This window comes from Ursus arctos, unplaced genomic scaffold (assembly GCF_023065955.2).
Source record: "Ursus arctos isolate Adak ecotype North America unplaced genomic scaffold, UrsArc2.0 scaffold_15, whole genome shotgun sequence".
Lineage (NCBI taxonomy): Eukaryota > Metazoa > Chordata > Mammalia > Carnivora > Ursidae > Ursus > Ursus arctos.
In genome coordinates this window covers 56,911,335-56,931,543 of record NW_026622819.1, presented here as the reverse complement: position 1 = coordinate 56,931,543, position 20,209 = coordinate 56,911,335, and the positions used below count along the sequence as shown (strand labels likewise).

General features: G+C 42.3%; 1 protein-coding gene across 5 annotated transcripts in view; it reads right to left on the bottom strand.

Annotated features, from left to right (window-relative positions):
* Positions 1-20,209, bottom strand: part of DOCK2 (dedicator of cytokinesis 2) — a 406,900-nt gene that overhangs the window by 357,889 nt on the left and 28,802 nt on the right. For 3 of the 5 annotated variants that reach the window (XM_026510947.4, XM_057312309.1, XM_057312312.1), the window contains 6 exons: positions 16,973-17,013; positions 15,835-15,890; positions 15,247-15,343; positions 12,264-12,412; positions 6,044-6,179; positions 3,627-3,781 (listed from right to left, as the gene is read on the bottom strand). In XM_026510947.4, the coding sequence (XP_026366732.1) occupies positions 3,627-3,781; positions 6,044-6,179; positions 12,264-12,412; positions 15,247-15,343; positions 15,835-15,890; positions 16,973-17,013 (634 nt within the window). The remainder of the gene's footprint in view (positions 1-3,626; positions 3,782-6,043; positions 6,180-12,263; positions 12,413-15,246; positions 15,344-15,834; positions 15,891-16,972; positions 17,014-20,209) is intronic. The other 2 variants (XM_057312311.1, XM_057312310.1) reach the window with 1 other exon arrangement.

Genomic DNA, 20,209 nt, shown 5'->3' with positions numbered 1-20,209 from the left:
CATGGGGCTCTGTGCTTAGCGGGGAGTTTGCTTGAAAATTCTGTCTCCCTCTGCTCCTCCCCCAGCTTGCATGCACACACACACACACTCTCTCTCTCTCAAATAAAAGAAATAAATCTTTTTTTAAAAAAGTTAAATGCAGCTTTTCTTCCTTCTTTTTAATTTTAATTTTTAATTTTTAAAAAGATTTTATTTATTCACTTGAGAGAGAGAGAGAAAGAGAGCACATGGGTGCTGGAGAAGGGGTGAAGGGGGAGGGAGAGGGACAAGCAGACTCCATGCTGAGTGCAAAACCCAACCTGGGACTTGATCCTCACAACCCTGAGATCATGACCTGAGCTGAAACCATGAGTTGGACACTTAACTGACTGAGACACACCCAGGTGCCCCTCTTCCTTTTTTTAAATAAGTTCTTAAAATTTTAGTGGAATTTTCAGCAAACTAACCAAGAAACCTCCAAAGCTCCATAAAAAATTGTTTTAAAATTATTTCCCATTGGTTATTTCCAGAATGTCATAGTGATATATCTGGGTCTTTCCCAGGACCTTTGAACACATGTAGCATACCCAGTAGAGAACCAGCCTGTTAGGTCTAAACATTAGGCACCAGAAATTTTCTCCTAGCAGAAATGCAATCATAAAAAGAAAAGCAACTTAGAGGGCTGAGCTGGCTCTATCCATCCCTAACCAGGAAGACCTGGGTGGTAATTCTAAAGGCCCACCTGGCACGAAGACAGGTGATACCTACTGCACACGACACTCTCCTCCAAGGAAGGGGAGGATCATCTCAATTCCTCCTCAAGCCTTTTTTTTTTTTTGGAAATTAGCCTTGCCACTGGCCTGATGTCTAAGCTGCTTCTTTTTGGTCCTACAAAAATTTACCTTATATTTCCCAAGCCAGATCTATTCAGGCATCCACTGGAATCAGACCATGATTCATCCCAACATTGAAAGTTCAGTCTCAGCCAAATTGTCCCCAGTCCACATTTGGGTCACATTGAGACTGCCCTAACTTGTCTTTGGCAAGGAATGCCTTGTCTTGCCATTGTATGTCAACCCTGGCTAGGCAGGAGTGGACAAGACTGATTTCTTAGGGGAAGAACCACTGTCTAGAGTCAGAATGACATAGGGAGTGCTTCCAAGATCCCCTTCCCCTTTCTTGTATCATGCGTCTTCTCATCTTTCTTTGTATTCTACTTCTCCTGCCCTCCTTTTTTTTTGGTTTTTGTCCCTTTTATTCCCCTTCGTCCTCATCTCTCAGTTTCCTGAGGGCTTCCCTGTATTTCTGGCCCTCTCAGAGGCATCACTCAGGCATGCCCCATTGAGCCTATCATCTGGTGTGGCACATCAGGGAACAGAGCTGCCATGTCACTGATCCATTGCCTCTTTCCACAGAGCTGGTTCAAGTCATCCATCACTTAGATGGGCCAGTAGGCCAGGCACCCCTGTCAATTCGATCATGAAGAATCATGTTTCCTGAAAGGCAGAAAGGGTCCTATGAGTGCTTTCAGGGTCTTTGTCACAGGTACCTTGTGAATAGCTGGCAGGGAATGGCAAGGGGCCTATGGCTCACGGACCATTTCAAGTATGTTCTAAGGTAGCAGGAACAATCATCTGCAGTGTTCACTGAGGCCTAGCCAGGTGAATTGGACTGACTTTTAATATTAGGGATTTAGGTTTAGTATAAAGAATAGCTGTCCACCATGACAGTTCTGAAACCCTGATAAGACCCATTCAGGATATTCGATATAACTCTTTCCTTGGTGACATACTAGAGTGGGAGCTAGGGGCACCTGGGTAGCACAGTTGGTTAAGCATCCAACTCTTGGTTTCAGCTCAGGTCGTGATCTCAGGGTCGTGAGATTGAGCCCTGCATCAAGCTCCACGCTCTGCACAGACTTTGCTTGAGATTCTCTCTCTTTCTTCCTCTGCCCCTCCCACTCGTGCTCTCTCTCTCTCTAAAATAAATAAATCTTTTTGAAAAAATAAAGTGGGAATTAGCTTGTCTTTGGAATCAGATAGGTGGACCTGAGTAGAAATCTTAGCTCTGCCATTAATAAATATATATGACTTTGAACCAGTCATTTGACCTTCCTGGGCCTCATTTTCCCACCTAAATGACATAGACTAATGAGAATTAAATGAGATCATACACAGACCTCAGTTCAGTCTTCTTAGATGGACAGCCCCTCCATGTTTCACAAACGTCTCCAGGAGAGCCATTATTTTCCAAAGTACTACTGTGCACCAGGCACTGTGCGTGATCTCATTTAACCATCATAACAACCAAGCTAGGGAAACAACACTTTCTCCATAAAGGCAGAGGGGTTATGCTCCAGCTGCATTCTAATATATCAGCTGGGACTTCAAATATGGGACCTCAAATATGCAACCATGTGTTAGCCCAAAACCCCACTGGAGGAGACCGGCAGGGTCACCACCTGGAACGATGGTCTGAGCCACAGGCAGAGGCCAGAGGCCCAGTAGTTGGGGCTGGAGATGCACCAAAGTCTTTTCCCTGGAGATTCTCAAAAGGTATTCTTGCTTCCTCAAGCTGAGGCACCCAGAAGTTCCCTTACTTTCTACATTCTCAAGAGCTATCGGTTAAAGTAATAATAATAACAGCCACTGCCACTTGGAGAACTGTGTCAAGCTCTGTGCTTCATGTGCTTTTTCTCGTTAAAGTCTGAAAGAAATGACCCCATGAGGATTGTGCTAACATTTTGCAAATGGGCAACTCAGGCTTAGAAAGATAAGCAATTTGCCTGAGGTTAAGAAAGAGTAAATGGTGCAGCCAGGTTATGAACTCAGGCAGATTTCAGAGCCCACATTCTCAGCCTGATATCGCCCTGGAGGAAATGAAGTTCTCACCATTTACTTCTTTTTCTTCTTCTTTTTTTAAGATTTTATTTATTTATTTGATTGACAGAGAGAGAGAGAACATAAGCAGGGGGAGTGTCAGGCAGAGGGAGAAGCAGGCTCCCCATCCCCACTGAGCAGGGAGCCTGATGTGGGGATCAATCCCTGAGCCGAAGGCAGACGCTTAACTGACTGAGCCTCCCAGGAGCTCCCACCATTTACTTCTTTACTCCTATTTTATTTTATTTGTTTAGCTTTGTTTTTGTTTTACTTTTATTTTTTACTTAAGTTTTTGTTTTAATTTCAGTTAGTTAACATACAATGTTATAATACTTTCAAGTGTACAATATAGTGATTCAACACTTCCATACATCACCCAGTGCTCATCATGACAAGTGCACTCCTTCATCTCCATTGCCTATTTCACTCATCCCCCTCTACCCATCTCCTATTTTAAAAGTAGGTATTTTTATTCTAGCCAACACCACCTATATGAATCTCATTTTTTCTGATTGTTTTCCAGTATCAAAAACCTATTTACAAAATCTTACTGTATAACCATAACCACACTAGGGGAAAAATTTGGTAATAAACAATATTTCTACCTGACTCACATATCCTAGGGTTACTTCCACCTTTTCAGGCTCAGTTTCTCTTCCAGGTGGGACTTTCTCCACAAATGATGGTGGGAATAAAAAGGATGCTCTGTGCTCAGCTAATTCCAACCTCCCATATACAGAGAAGTCAGGCAATATTGAACACACCTACCTTATGACCGTTTGCTTGTTGGGGTCATAGAGAGACATGAAGAGTTCAGCATCTTCCCCAATTCGGCACACAAAGTTCCTCACAAAGACATAGAGGCTGTGGGTGGGGGATGAGGAGATCCGGGAATACATCCCATAATCTGGCTGGTCTTTTGACTAAGAGTTGGAAGAAAGAAAGGAGAGAGGTGGAGAAAATCGGCCAGAACCACTGAAGATTCAAGCCCGAAGATTTCTGCATTATATTCAGGTCTACCAGCAAAAGTCTCTGTGATCTGGGGCGCCTGGGTGGCACAGCGGTTAGGCGTCTGCCTTCAGCTCAGGGCGTGATCCCGGCGTTATGGGATCGAGCCCCACATCAGGCTCCTCCACTATGAGCCTGCTTCTTCCTCTCCCACTCCCCCTGCTTGTGTTCCCTCTCTCGCTGGCTGTCTCTATCTCTGTCGAATAAATAAACAAAAAATCTTTAAAAAAAAAAAAAAGTCTCTGTGATCTGAGCCAAGTCACTTTGACTCTCTTGGCCTTGATTTTCTCATTTTGGGAAATACCACTGTTTGGCCCAGGCTTCCTTGTAAAGTTAGTGTCATAAAAAGCACAAGCCATAAAAAGAAAAAAAAAAAACGCTTAAATGGACTTCATCCAAACTAAAAACTTCTGTTTTTTTTTTTTTTTTAAATGCATTTAAGAAAATGAGAAGGCTAGGCACAGATTGGGAAAATGTATTCACAAAGCACATGTCTGATAAGGAATCTGTATTTAGAATATACAACTATACAATTGTATTTAGAACATACAAAGAGTTCCTACAACTCAATGATAAAAAAAATCAACCCAATTAAAATGGGCAAAATTTTTGTACAGATACTTCACAAAAAAAAAGATACAAATGGCTATGGCCAGTAAGCACATGAAGAGATGTTCAACATCACTAGTCATTCAGGGAAATTCAAATTAAAACCACAATAAGAAAGCACCACAAAACCACTAGAAAGGCTAAAGTTAAGAGACTGGCAAGACCGAGTGTTGAACGAATGCAGAGCTACGGGAACTCTCATATACTGCTGATGTGAATGTGAAATGTACAACCTTCCTGGGAAATAGTATGGCAGTATCTTAAAATGTTGAACATACACAAATCATAGGATCCAGCAATTCTATTGTCAGGTATCACTCGAAAATAATGAAAATATATGTCCGCGCATATGTTTGCAAATGTTCCTGTCAGTATTAGTTATGTAGCCCCAGGTGGAAACAACCCACATGTCCGACAATGGACAACTATTTGATGGTATAGCAACTCAGCAGTAAAAAGGAAAAGAATAATATATACAACATGAACCTCAAAAACATCACGCTGAGTAAAATAAGTCAAACACCAAAACCGTATGCTTTCATTTATATGAAACTCCAGAAAAGGCAAACGTGTAATCACAGAAAACAAATTAGGGTTTGCCTGGGCCTAGACACTGGGAAAGGGGATCAACTACAAGGGGACTCAAAGAAACTTTCAGGGTGACACAACTGTTGATATCGTGATTATGGTGGAGTTCGCTCAACACTATATTTTAGTAAGATTCAGTAGACTATAGTTCATGATGAATTAATTCCATGTGAAAATTATCTTAACAAAACTAAAAATAAATTTTCAAGTAATACACAGTGGCTAAAATGATTTTTTTAATCATAAGTAAGATTATGTTAATCTTGAAAAAAAAATTATGTTTGCTTGAAATCTTTCATTGGCTTTCCACCACACTTGGGATTACATCTTAACTGTTTTCTGTGACCCCTCAGGGAGCAGGAGCTGCTCCCTATCTCTCCAAATCATTGCCTACACTTTCCCACTGCTCATCATGCCCTATCCACACTGGCCTTTCTACTTGAACATTCAGAACAAAGTCCTACCTCAGGGCCTTTTCACTTACTGTTCCCTCTGCCTACAACACTTTGTCCCTAGATCTTCCCAGGCTTGGTGACTTCATATTATTCAAGTGTCAACTCAGATGTCACTTCTGAGAGAGGCCTTTCCTGATGGTACCTTTTAAAATAGTTCCTGATTCACTCTGATTCACATAACCCTAGCTTATTGCCTTTTAGGGACTTATCACCATCTGGAATTAATTCGTCCATTTATTTATTTACTTCTTATTGCCTTTCTTCTTTCCCCCTCTCTGGAATATAAAATCTCCATGAGAACAGGAAACTTGCCCTGCATTAAACTACCTGTGGGATGGATGCAGAGCGAATTACAGACCCAAGTACAAAAACACAATACAATGCATGTGGTTACTGATAATCTCAGGTCATAGAACAGATGTCTCCTTGAATAGTATAGACTCTGGTTAATTAGCCTATTATTTGAAGTTTATTATGTGCTATATGACTGTCTCGCTTGGCCAAAGTCTATTTTACAAAGCTCACCATTTCTTCCTTGATGCGCTCTGTGATTTTATCAGTCGCTTCCTCGTGTGCATGGAACAAGCTGATGACGCTGGTATTATCAGGGTCCAAGATATTTCCATCATCATCTCTGACAATCAGATCAAGCTCAAGTATTCTGAAAAGCAAAAACAGAGGGTGAGCATAAATCAGGGGAGGCTTAAGGCTTTAAGAGGTTGGTGAGAAATTTATACCAGAAGGTTCACCTGGTCTCTGAGAATTGCAGACTTCTATGGAACAGCTCTACACCAACAGCCTTGCACACAACCACGGGGCATACTGGTACAGTTCAGCCTCTTTGGGTGGTACTATGGCAGTGTATATTAAATTTTCTTAAAATGTATATTTCCTGCACTAGTGAATCCAGAGAAGCAGCCGCATTTGAATGAGGATGTATGTTACAGCGTTACTTGCATCAGCAAAGTGTTGAACAAAACCACAATGTCTGTCAAAGGGAGAACAGCTAAATAAACTGTGACCTGTAATGGAATTCCATGAAGCAGTGCTTAATAAATATAATATAGCTTTAATATGTCTAATGATATATCTCAGTGAAAAAAATAAAGTATGAAAAAATGCATACACTAGGTTTATATAAACAAATAAAATGAGCCAGTATCTATTACCAGGGTGCATGTACATGAACGAAAAGAAAAAAGAGAAGGGTCTGGACAAAGAGTGCCGAACCACCAATACTACGAACAGGGGTACCTGTGAGGTGGGGTAGGACCCTGGGACCAAGAGGGGTTGGAGGGGTTAAAGGAGCCATGTGCCTTATCTTAAGCTGTTTTATAATATAATACGATATGATATGATATGATATGATATGATATGATATGATATGATATGATATATAACAGAGAAGGTATTCATATGTTATCTATAAAACAATATTTTGAACATAGTTGCTGGGGAAAAATCTCAGATATATTGTTTGTTATTATATAAGCTTGCTCTTTAGCTCTTTGACTTCCAGGCCACAAGCTTTCCCCTACTTGGTATTGATTTGTTTCAACTGCATCTGCCATTCTGATTGGTATCAATGATACCTAATAACAGCAAATGCATAGCACTTGTGGTAAGCTCACATACGTTAAATGTTTTATGTATATTAATGCATTTGATGTACTATTAATACTCCCATTTTACAAATGAAAAAAAGACCAAAGATATGGGGGGTTAATTAATTGATATTTTAGTTGATATAGCAGCTGTATTTTGTAATATCTGTGTCCCCGAGGCCTAGCAGGTACTCAACAAAAGTTTGATGTCTGTACAAATGGCTAACAGACACATGAAAAGGTCACATAACTAGTTAAAAAGTAATATGGCATCCTGTCTGCACTCTTAACCTCTATGGTATACTTTCTAGATGGGAGGCACTTAAGGGCGTACTGGATTAAGGGACCAGGGGTAGGTGTGCAGAGGCCTGGACTTGAAGCTGCTTTCTCACTTGATGTTGAGACGGAGGACCTCAGCTATCCATACAAAGAAGGTAGGGGAAGTGGGCTGATGAAGACTCTGAGAAGGCCAACCGTGGTCCTACTTAGGCACCCTTACTGAGTACCAGACTCTGAAAGGGTAGCAAGGACAAATGAAGGAGACTGTTTCCATCTCTTATTTGAGAACCAGATTGAGAAGCACACCTTTCATCTCATCCAAATGCAAACAGAAAGGAGCCAAGGTTCACCCGTTTGTCCACATTCATTAGAAAATTAACTTCCAAGTAGATATGATTCATAATGTTGCCCAGCCATGCTGCCGGACAGATGATGCTAGGGGGAATAAATGCTTTCAACTAATGCTGAGCAGAGACTCGTGTGACCTCAGAAAAGATGGAGCATAGCCAATACATAATTTAATGCCAACATCTCTCTAGCTCTTTCTCTTCAAAATTTATCAAAGTGGATTCAGTTCTAAAATGAATGAATAAAACATCCTCTAGGGTCCAGCTATCTTGGGACTTGGAGGAGTCATCTGAGGATTCCTCACTCTTTGGAGACCAAGGAGCTTGCCCATTACCGGTCTCACGTGGAATTTCAGAAGCTTTAGTAGTCACAGGCCAGAACTGTCAGGATTCCCATAATCCAGGGTCAGGAGAGGCTGTCTCCCAATTGAACAGCAGACCATTTACTTTGGAGAAATGAGCATTTTGACATTTTCTCCTCAGAAGTAGCCCCACACTGCTCTCTTCTGTTCAAGAAAGTAATAAGATGAACCCGAAACAAGGGTAGGGGAAGAAGCCTCCACCGTATGCATTTTTCAAAACCAAAAAATTTTCAATGGTAATGAAAACAGGAATGGCTCCTTCTGTGGCTCCTGACCATCCTCTGGACAAATCCGAACTCCTTGATTTGGCGCTTAGGCCCTCAAGGCTCCAGCAGTTGTCTGCCTTCCTCTCCATGTTCATATTAATCTCGCTCCTCCCACATTCTCTCCCCGCTCCCATCTCCACCCCACACTCCACCCTCAATTTCTTTACCTAATAATTCCCCCTAGTCCTGTTAGATTCTGGACAGGTGTCAGCCACCCCCTGCCTCCCCTCTCCCTCTTGTCGGTGTTTTCTGCTCTTGGGAAAGGCATGACTTCCTACTCAACGTCTGTTCACTTCTCTCTCTCCCATATTAATCTACATCATCCTTGGAGGCAATAGGATGCAGTAATAGTTAAGCACTTGAACTCTGGAGCCAAGCTACTGGGTTCAAATTTCAGTCATCGGGGGCAAAACGACCTAATCACTCTGTAAGCCTCAGTTCCCTCATCTGAGAAATAGAGATGATAATAGTACCTACCTACCTCATAGAGTTGTCATGAGATTTAACTGAGTTAATGCATGGAAAGTGCTTAAAACATCCCCTGGCAGATAGTCACCACTCAGGAAGTTATTATTATCATTGCTTGCTTTTTGTTGTTGATATAGCAGCTGTATTTTGTAATATCTGTGTCCCCGAGGCCTAGCAGGTACTCAACAAAAGTTTGATGTCTGTACAAATGGCTAACAGACACATGAAAAAATGTTCAAAATCATTAGCCATCAGGGAAATTTAAATCAAAACCACACTGAGATACCACCTTACGCCAGTTAGAATGGCAAAAATTCACAAGGCAAGAAACAACAATTGTTGGAGAGGATGTAGAGAAAGGGGATCCCTCCTACATTGTTGGTGGGAATGCAAGTTGGTACGGCCACTCTGGAAAACAGTGTGGAGGTCCCTTAAAAAGTTAAAAATTGAGCTACCCTATGATCCAGCCATTGCACTACTGGGTATTTACCCCAAAGAGACAGACGTAGTGAAGAGAAGGGCCATATGCACCCCAATGTTCATAGCAGCATTGTCCACAATAGCTAAATCATGGAAGGAGCCAAGATGCCCTTCAACAGATGACTGGATTAAGAAGATGTGGTCCATATATACAATGGAATATTACTCAGCTATCAAAAAGAACGATTTCTCAACATTTGCTGCAATGTGGACGGCACTGGAGGAGATAATGCTAAGTGAAATAAGTCAAGCAGAGAAAGACAATTATCATATGGTTTTACCATAGAACATAAGAACTAGGAAGATCGGTAGGAGAAGAACAAGGGATAAAGAAAGGGGGTGTAATCAGAATGGGGAATGAAGCATGACAGACTATGGACTCTGAGAAACAAACTGAGGGCTTCAGAGGGGAGGGGTGTGGGGGAATGGGATAGGCTGGTGATGGGTAGTAAGGAGGGCACGTATCACATGTTGCACTGGGTGTTATACGCAACTAATGAATCATCGAGCTTTACATCAAAAACCAGGGATATACTGTATGGTGACTAACATAATATAATAAAAAATATTATTATAATAAAAAAAGTTTGATATCTGAATGAAGGAACAAAGTGAATCATGGGAGAAATAGGCTGATTCTGGTCAGTCCTCCAGCACTAAATTCCCATCATGCTTCCCTGACTCTCACAGTGTGAGGAAATGCACCTCACGTAGCTCCTGACGCTTTGCCCAGAGGTCTGGCCTTCTGGCTTTCAGGAAGCCATCCACCAAATATCAGAGCTCTGAGCTCCAAAGACACCAAGTGATAACTGAAGGTGTCCAAATCTCCTTCCCTTCCAGCTAAGTCATCAGGGAAGGGAGGCAAGAAGTAAAGGGCCCCCTAGCTCAGGGCCTCCGTTTCCAAGGACGCCTCTCACTTCCCCAAAGGGCAGTGACTGAAACTAAAAGTACAGGGCTAGTCCAGACAATGCTGCAGAGCCACAATTGACTTGGGGAGGACCCTCTCCTCCTCCTTCTCCCATCACTGCCATTAATGGGTTCATCCAGCTGTCATTCACTGAGCACCTCCCGTGTGCAGACCCTGTTCCGAACACAGAGAGATGAATTAGATGGCCACTGTCTTACAGAGGTCCCATCACAGCAGGGGAGAAAGGCCAGTAAGGAGATGATTACTGTGGAGGGTAAGTAAGGGCCTACAAGAACACCTAACCCAGCCAGGGGTGGGTGAGGGAAAATCAGAGAAGGCTTCCTATGAGCAGTGACTGTTTCTTCCATCCTTGGCCTTTTTTCTTAGGAGCCCCATGAAGAAACAACATCTGAAGGTCACAGATGCAATTACTGCAAAGCAGCAAAACTCCCTCAATACTCACACTCCCAGCTGAGACTGTACTCAGCTAACGATATCACTGCACCAATGGTGACAGCAGCTGTGTGGCAAACCCTTCCTGTCACTTTGGGATGATGTGCATTATAAGCAGATTTGGACGTGCTTGCCAGCTGCCAGCAGGGGAACCAGCAGAGGGACTGTGCTCCTGGGATGGGAAGCAGCTGTAAGTTGAACCCATTGACTTTCCTGTTGCTTATGGGTCTTCTTCCTAGTGCATATGACAAAAGCAAGAAATCCTGGCTGCTGGGAAATTTCCTTCATGTCCCATTGAAGGGGCTCTTTCTACTTCCCCCTCAGGCCTCATGGCCCAGGCTTCTGACCCATTTCACAATCTTCTATACCTGCCATGCTCTCTCATGCACTCCTACCTTCCTTTGGGGGGGGAGGTCTACTTAATACTTCTTTATCTTTCAAAATTCTCCTCAGGGTTACCACCTTCAGGATGCCTTCCTTAACTTCCTTCTCCAAGTTGAATTAAGAGTACCCTTGTCTCACAAGCCATCAAACTTATCACAATACATACCAACAGTTTGTTTGTAGCTCATTACTAACCAGACTGTGGTTCCTTAGCAGACAGGAACTTTTATTTCCACAGCCTCAATAGCTAGCAAGGTATCCGACCAATCATAGGTGTCCGATACATGTTTGTTATTGGGATGAATAAGCAAATGAGTAGGATTTGGAGGGCATCCAAATAACCAGGAGGGAGAGGAGGGCTTTACAGTTCTCAAATGTATCCAGGTAGCATATTAGCAAGGCCCATTCTGGAGCCAGATTGCTTTGGTCTAAATTCTGGTTCTGCCATTACTAGCTATGTGATTCTGGACAAATTACTTGACTCCTTTAAGGGCCTCAGTTTCTTCATCTGAAAACAAATGCGGACAATCAAACTGCATGCCCCATAGAGTTGTTACAAGAATTAAATAAGACACTGAATGTAAATCACGTATGATCAAGCCTGGTACATAATAAGCTCAGATTAAGTGTTACTTGTAATATTATTATTACTACCATTATTATCAGTAGGTTGTCCTGCTTCAGAAAATTGTCTCATGTTCCCCTTAACTTCAAAGCATTCAAACTCTAACCACTTTCTGCTTCTTCCCTTTGGAGGAAACACTTTTGTTACTATGCATATGAGTTAGCTGAGAGCATGTGGCTTGAATAATTTAGGATGGGGGAAGGGACATTAAGTCTCACACCGGGATTTAAGGGAGAGTTTTGTAAGTGCAGGAATAAAATGACAACTAAGCCAAAAGTGAACCAGCATGACTGTGCTCCCCAGCCCCTCAGAAGTAGGTTAAATGAGTGGCTTAAATCTCTCAGTCCAGTAATAACCACTGCATAAGCAAGCCCTCCCTCCCCTTGCAAGTCCCTAGGTCCCACGGGGGTGATGAGAAAGGCACACAATCACCGTGTAGGTAACAGCCTTCTCCCAAATAGAAAGTGGCAAACATGCATCTAAAAATGAAACCAGGTTTCTCTGGAGGGAGACAGGGAAAACAGGGAGTATTTAGAAGAGAGCATGTTTTCCAAGGAAGGAGAGGCTTACTTGTTGCCATAGTCAATTTTGGATGTGACTTTCTGCTTCAGTTCCTTCAGCTCGTCTTTGGGCAGAGTTCCTGAGAGGAGCTGGGACCGCCACTCCATCAGGTCATACATCATGGACTGCACCTGCATAAACCGCTCCTTTTTGCTGGCCTACAAGACAGGAAACAATACACAGTCACCTGGGCCAAGGGTGTGTGGGCATCTATATGACAAACTGTGCCAAAGTCAGTCAAGCATGTTCAGGGGCCATGGCGTGAGCATCTCTCCTGGCCCCTACCCAGCTACCAAGGGATTGGGCCGTAGTCTCCGTCATCCATATATTTTACCTCCCGCTGGGCCACAGAGACTTCCAGAAATGAAAGTAATAATCCCATTCACTTCTTGGTTAAAGAAAGGGTAATCTCTGACTCCCATTAGAAAAGATACTCGTTGAGCAGAAATGCCTTGAATATCTGCTGCAACACAGGTTCCAGAGCTCAGGCCCTTTAAGGCTGGAAACCAGGACCATTTTTCTGGTGATAAAGGCCTATTTCTAGGGCAACATTCTTCCAAGTGTAACGTGTACAACCTTTGGGACACGATGGCTTTTGGTGATACAAAGACCCAACATTAAATAACAGACCCATATGGTGATTGTCCTTCCATCCTTCTGTAGAAAGGAAGGAGAAAGGTGTAGTTTCATGGTAATATGTCTTTAACCCCTCTTCAATTTGTCAATTCTTTTTTTTTAATAAGGAGAAAGACGTCTTGAGCTCAGAGCTTTTGACAGGTACTATAGCAAGCATTTAATAACATCGCCTGTTTTCATTGTATTTATTTGAATAATGTTCCTCTAATCATGCCAAGCACTTTTGGCTTTCCATTTGGGAAAGCATGTGTGGTATAACAAAAAAAAGAAAAAAAAATATATATATATATATGTGTGTATGTATTTGTTCTTTGTCCCTAGTTCTTGGCACAGAGCTCCTAAAGCCCTTGGAATTTCCTGAGTGATAAGAGCCTCTTTTCTTATTCATAATGAGCTCCTTTTGACCATACCTGAGTTTATGCTAATGACATGACTCTTGGGGGGGGGGGGGGCTTCATAGTTTCTGGATGGGGAGCTGGATGCCAGAGGAACCTACCATGTGATTAGAGAGTTAAAACTTTTCAGCCCCACTCCTTCACCCTTCCCCTTCAAGGAGCAGAGAGAGGCTGAGGATGGAACTCAATCACCAATGTCCAAAGATTTCATCAATCATGCCTATGTAATGAAACTTTGATTAAAACTCTCAGTCAGCAAAATTCAAGGAGCTTCCCAGATGGTGAACGTATCTATGTGCAGGGAAAGTGGCATGCCTAGAGAAGGCATGGAAACTCTGTGCTCACCCCCACCCTAGTTCCCTTAGCTGTATATCTCTTCCATATGGTTGTTCCTGCATTGTAGCCTCTTTTTTTTTTTAACATTTTTTTTAAAGATTTTTTTTTTTTTTTTGAGAGAGAACATGAGCAGGGGGAGAAGCAGAGGGACAGGGAGAAGCAGACTCCCCACTGAGTGGGGAGACTGACATGGGGCTCTTTCCCAGGACCCTGAGATCATGACCTGAGCCGAAAGCAGTCACTTAACTGACTGAGCCACTCAGGCGCCCCAGCATTGTGGCCCTTATAGTAAAGCAGTACTCATAAGTATAGCTCTTTCCAGAGCTCTGTGAGTTGTTCTAGGGAATTAGGAGACCTGAGGTGCAGGTGGAGAGGAATGATGAACCCCAGACTTTGTACTAAGTTGGGACAGAAGTGTGGGTAGCCTGGGGACCCGATTCTTGCAACTGGCATCTGCAGTGAGGGCAATCTTGTAGTTTGAGTTCTTAAACCTATGGAATCTAAAACTGACTCTGGAAAGTCAGCATTAGAATTGAATTGAACTATGGGGCATCTGGCTGGTATTGGAGAATTGGAAATTGTGGTTGGAATGGCATGGCATGCTGTAAAATTTCTTACATAAATTATTTAAGTTTACTAAAAAGGGAGCCGATTTAGGTATTAAGTAAATATTATACAGGTGGTATGCAGACACGGCAGGAATCATGAAGGTGGTATTGGAATACCAGAGGTTTAAGGTTCTTGTATTTACTAGGGTAAAGGGCACGATGGATTTGATATTCAAAGATTTCTTAAGGGAAAACACCAAGATTCCACGGTGTAGGTGTATGTGATGTTTAAAAAAGGGTAGTGGAGATGAATAATTAAACCACTTGAGCTTCAAGTTACTGTTTTCCCCCTTAACTTTCCTAACAACTTTTGGGAAACTTATAGAATTAGATGTGCCAATTACCGTATATTATGAAGTATTCGCATGGGAGTCGACATTTATGCCCATAAAAGTTAAGTCTACAAATAGCGTGCGTACGCCAGCAGGTGTGCGCAGTGCTGTAACAGAGATGCAGTAAGTCTTGGTTGACATTTTCACTCTAAGCTTAATGGTTTTCTTAACTAATTGCTTTCATTAAGAGCTTTAGAAGCATCAAAGGAGGATTTAAAATTAGATTTGCTTCAATACAGGGAAAATACATACAAAATGTGCCCTTTGTTTTTCCAGGGTCAAAGCTTCCTCATAGATCTAAGGACAATAGCCATTAGTTAATTAATATATGAGAACAGTATTTCTCAAGGTATTGTCAGCAGACTGACAAATCAAAACCCCCAGGGTTTATTAAAATGTGGAGTCCCATGACAGGAAGCTTTATTTTTTAACAAAAATTTTTGCATTAGTTTTAAAACCAAAGGATCACATCAGACCCCCATTTATTATGACTGGGTTGCAAGCTCGCTGTGTGGCTTTGTGAAAGTTACCTAACCTCTCTGGACCTTGATGTACTTATACTGTTTGTTCTACTATGTCACTGAGGCTACCTTGGCCTGCCCTACTCACAGCCAAATTCCAGATCTGAACCAAAGCAAAGACCAAAGGAAGCTTCCATCCCAGGGAGCAGGGTTCTGAGTCTCACCACGTAGAGCTGTTTCCAGATGCTGCCCCATTCCCAAAGTGTCGTTGTCACTTCTTGTGCCAGAGGAATTTCTGCAGGAATGATGTTCTCGATATTTCTATTTAAGGTGGGAGACAAAATTGTGTGAAATTGAGACCCAGGTGCTAACAAGATAAAATGTTGGCAAATTTACATTAAGCTGCAGCTGCTGAGAGGGGCCTTGCTGGCAGGAGACTAAACCGCCTCCAATAGCCACACCAATTACATTATGCAAATGCAAGGAACTTCCTTTTTAATGTTCTCCTTCACTGGGGTGGGCCCTTCAACTCATTATTCAGGATTAATCGACTTTAATATAGTTCAAAGGCAGCTGCCGGTGAAAAGTTTGATTCTCCAAACTTCCTAATACCCCCTCAGAATCAGATCTGAACAGAAATCAATGTGGATTAGATCTCCCATTGCATGAGGAAAAGGAGACACACAAATGAACGTGGGCACGGGAGCAGGGGATCAGCTCATTCACATCTGCCAACTCAGACTTTCAAAGCAAAAAGGACAGAGACATCTGTGAGCCGTGGGAGGGTCAAGTCTGTGAAGAATGACAAATACCTTCTTTTCTCCACTGTCACTTCCTTGATGTGGATAAAGGATTTAGGGAAAATGCCCTGTTAGGAATAAAATAAGATAAAATAAAATAAAATGACATATCCTTACAGGTACAACTGACCCCAGGCCTTCATGGTTTTTCCCAAAAACCACTGACTGGTAAAACCCTCAGACTTTACAGGAATAATTCATTCTCTTACTTCTACTTCTCACCAATGCTCTACCGGTTGTTCTAGATCCCATAATTGCCCTAGATTCCCAAGAGATGCTCCAGTCCCATTGTGCACACTCATCCTACCAGATGGACAAGACAAGAGCACATGAAAGACTCACTCTAAGTGAGACAAGGCGCTCTGTCTCTCCCCTGTCCTGCCCAGTTCCAGGAAAGCTGTCACCCTTCACAGTCATGAACAGCTGGAACGTTAGGCCCTAAAGCAACAGCATCCTTGGTTGCATATGGGCTATTTTGATATGAGACCTATTTTCCCATGAATTTACTTTATTGTTCTTTGGAGAGCAGAGTAGGATCATGCTTCCCAATCAGCATGTCAGGGAGGAAGGAAGAAGTGTCTTATTTCCTTGTCCCCTAAGCTTGGCTCAGTTAACAAGAGAAGCTTAATAATTACTTGGAAATTCCTTCATAAATTAACCAGGGTGCACACTGGAGGCATCTGCTTCTGCACTAGACGCCATGAGCAATAAGACCAGTAAAACAGGTGGCAGCTCTCATGGAGACGATGGTATAATACGGAGTTGGAACAAGTGAACTCCCTGAAGGCAGGGACTGGACTTTTCTCTGTGAGGTGAGGAAATGTTGAATGCCCCCAAACAACTCTGGAGAAAGGCAGCAGAAGATAAATTTCAAATAAAAACATGCACAATTCCATGGGGACTCACGGGAGAAATCATATGTAATTGGCATATCAGGAAAAGTCGGAGGGAAAAGAGAGCTCCAGAGGTTAGCCTTAAAGGGAAGGGAGTTGAGGCACAGCAAGTGCCAACGTGTAGGGCACAGGACACAAGGGAAGAGAACTGAGACAAGTGTGCTGGGGAGCTATGGTGGGAGATAATTGCCCAAAGGGATTGCAGCCTCATGGAAAGACATCCAATACTGTTTCAAATAAAAACAGATTGGCCTTACCTGTAACATTTTGTGCTTTAGGAGGTATCCCCTATACCAATCTGCAAAGAGAAAATAAACAGGTCTCTTATCTATTCCTACTGGTTTATTGCTGGTTTTCTTTGTTGTTGTTCTGCTTGTTTTTAACTAGCAAAGAAACTACTGCAAAGTGCTTTAGACCTTAGGTACAGATCCAAGTCTGGAAGCCCCTAGGCTTCAACAGTCTGTTGAATTCATTGCCAACATCTCCAAAAAGCATCTAAAAAGACAGGCATTTCACACAACAATGTGAATTTCCTCCTTTTGAAAAAATAGGAGGCCCAGGGATGGTGGCCAGGGCTTCCCCTCAGCCACAGTTGGCTGATGGTGAAGCACAGCTGGTCCCATTAGACAAAGCAGGTGCCTCCAACTCACCAGCGTCTACTCAGCCTTTCACTTATCTCCATTACCTGCCTGGGCCCTGTGTTCATGTGCATGTTTCAACCTCTGCCTTAGAGACACAGAAAGGCTGAGGGAGTTCGGCAAACATCCTAAAATCATACCCACAGTTTTAACAGCAGCAAATGGTGTCTAATATGTGATTTGCAAAAGTTAGTCATTACAAAACAGACAAGTTCAGAGATGGGTAAAAGGACAGGAATTTTAAAAGATTCTTCCCTTTGCAAGAACATCAAAAATGATTCAATTAACAGAAGTCCAAATTATACACAGCCCTTGATCAAAATGAGCCTCAGTGTAGCAAGTATTGATGACTATAATGAGTCCACTGGCCTTTGGAATGATTCAAGCACAGCCAAGTAGTGGCATTTGTCATCTTTGTAAATAAAAAGTGTCTGTCGGGAGCCTCATTAGCAAACCCTCATTACTGGGCTGACAGATTGTTGTCGAAATATGTTCTCAACAGACATACGTGCAAGCCCCCAAACAAACAAGTTAAAATGCAAAGTCACCCTTCATAGTCATGAGCCAGCTTGAAGGTCAGGTCCTAAAGAAAATTCTAAAGCAACAGAGGCCCACAGTGGCTCCTATTTTAAGAAACAGAAAGAAAGGAAGGAGAGGAGAAAAGGAAGGAGAGAAAAAAAAAAAAAAAACAGAGAGAAAGGAATGGAGGTCAGAGAGAAAGAATCTCAGGTTTGGAATAAAATACTGTTCTAGGTACTCGTCATACATGAAGTCTTTTAATCCTTGTACAAACCAGGAGGTAGGAACTGTAATTATCCCATTTTGCAAGAGTGGCCTACCTGAGGCAGAGAGAAGTTAAGTAACTTGCTCAGGGTTACACAGTTAATAAGTGACGGCATCAGGTTTCAATGTAAGCAGCCATCATACTGTGTTTCCTATCTGATGGAGGAAGGAGCATGGTGGTTGTCAAATATTTCCTTCCCCCAATATCTGAATCCCCATGATCCCACTAAGTTACTTTCCAGCTGAATACTTCCAGTGCTGGAAACTTCACGAAGCATCACATTCTATGTTTACACTCCTCTAGTAATCTGTCTATTAACTGCTGGTAATAATTAACCGTTAACAATAAGATTTATCCTTCCTGAGTGTGTCAAGAATTCTGTTTTTGCTTTGTTTCTTTCAAATTATAAATTAATCTTCACAACAATCCTCCAAAGTAGATACTATTATTGCCTCAGTTCTGCAAATGAAAATAGAGAGGCACAGAATGATTAAGCAACTTGCTCACAGTCACACAGCTAGTGGGTGATGTAACTAAGATTTATATCCAAGCATCTAACCCCACAGAGATGACACTCCACAGCCTTGCACCATAACAACTCCTTTGTTTGCAGTTCTACCCCATGCCACCAACTAGATATAAAAACATCTTTGGAATATTGCTAGCTACCATTTATTGACTACCTAATGTATGCAAAGCTGTATGCTAAGTGTTGTACATGCATTTTCTCATTTAGTCCTCATATCAATACTGTGAGCTAAGTATTATCATTCCCATTTCATAGATGAAGAAACCGAGATTCAAGTCAGTTGATGTACTGGGCCAAATCACACAGCCAGGATTCAAGGGCAAATCTGAGTGGCTTCATAGCCAGCCCTCAATGCTGTTCCAACACATTAGCCCTTGTGTGATGAATACATATACAGAAAAAGTTCCCTTGGAGTACAAATACAGACAAGGGTCTCTTAGTTGCAGTGACCTGAATCTACTTGGTGGCTAAGGCCACCAATATCTACCGGAGAGTAGAAAAACAATTAAGGGACAAACAGTCCCTAGCCAAAGCTGATGCCCACATCTGCATCTCCATGACAGGGGCCCCATCAGGGTCCCTTGACCCCCTGGTCCAGGGTCATTGCCTGCTTAGACCCTTGAGACTCAGTTACTTATACACACCTTCACACCTTTTCTGATTCTCAGAACTTCAGCTCATTCCTGAGCAAGGAATCTACTGACTGTTACCTCAGCATACTGGTTCCAAGATTCAAGTTCAACCAACCCTCATGGTTCACCTATTATGTATACAACACTGGGCTAAGTGCTTCAGAAATAATCCCCTGTGACCCTTGATAGGAAGGGCTTATTACCACCTTCACTCGCAAGATGATTATAACAGCTCGACTGCATCAGGGCTGTCTTTAGGACTTTTTCTGACATCTCCACCCCTGGTAGGTCATTGGCTTCCATGACTCCTGATATCAGCTCCTTAATCTGGTTACCTGCCAGCTGTATCTGGCTATACTCCAAGACCTGACCAGGCAGATAATAACAGCTGGCATCCATAGTAAAATCCATGACAATGAACACCATGATCAAAAGCAGGCTGTGTAACACAGCACTTGCCATATCCCAGGACTTGCCCCCAGGCTGAACACTCTCTCCAGTTAAATAATAACAACCCCATCCAGGAGATAAGCACTTCTGTTTTTAATAGAAAACTCCAAAGTGCATCCTGGGGGAAGCTGAGAACAAGAAAATATTTACCATTCTTCTGGACAATTGTGAAGTACTAATTCCTCAAATCATCCTCCCTTCTCGCATCTCAAATACCAAAATGAAATGTACCTAAATTCTCTAATCAGCAGTTGTGGGGGTTAAGGACAAAGTTGAGGAGAGAATAAAAATATCCCAGGACATTAGGAAAAAAAAAATCCATAGTCTAAAGATCCAGTCTCTGCTATCTATAGGCAGCATAATTTTTGGTCATGTCACTAAAGCCTCAGTGTTTACGTCTATAAAATGAGGGAAATAACATGTACCCCACAGGGTGTTGCAAAAACTATTTTTTTAAACAT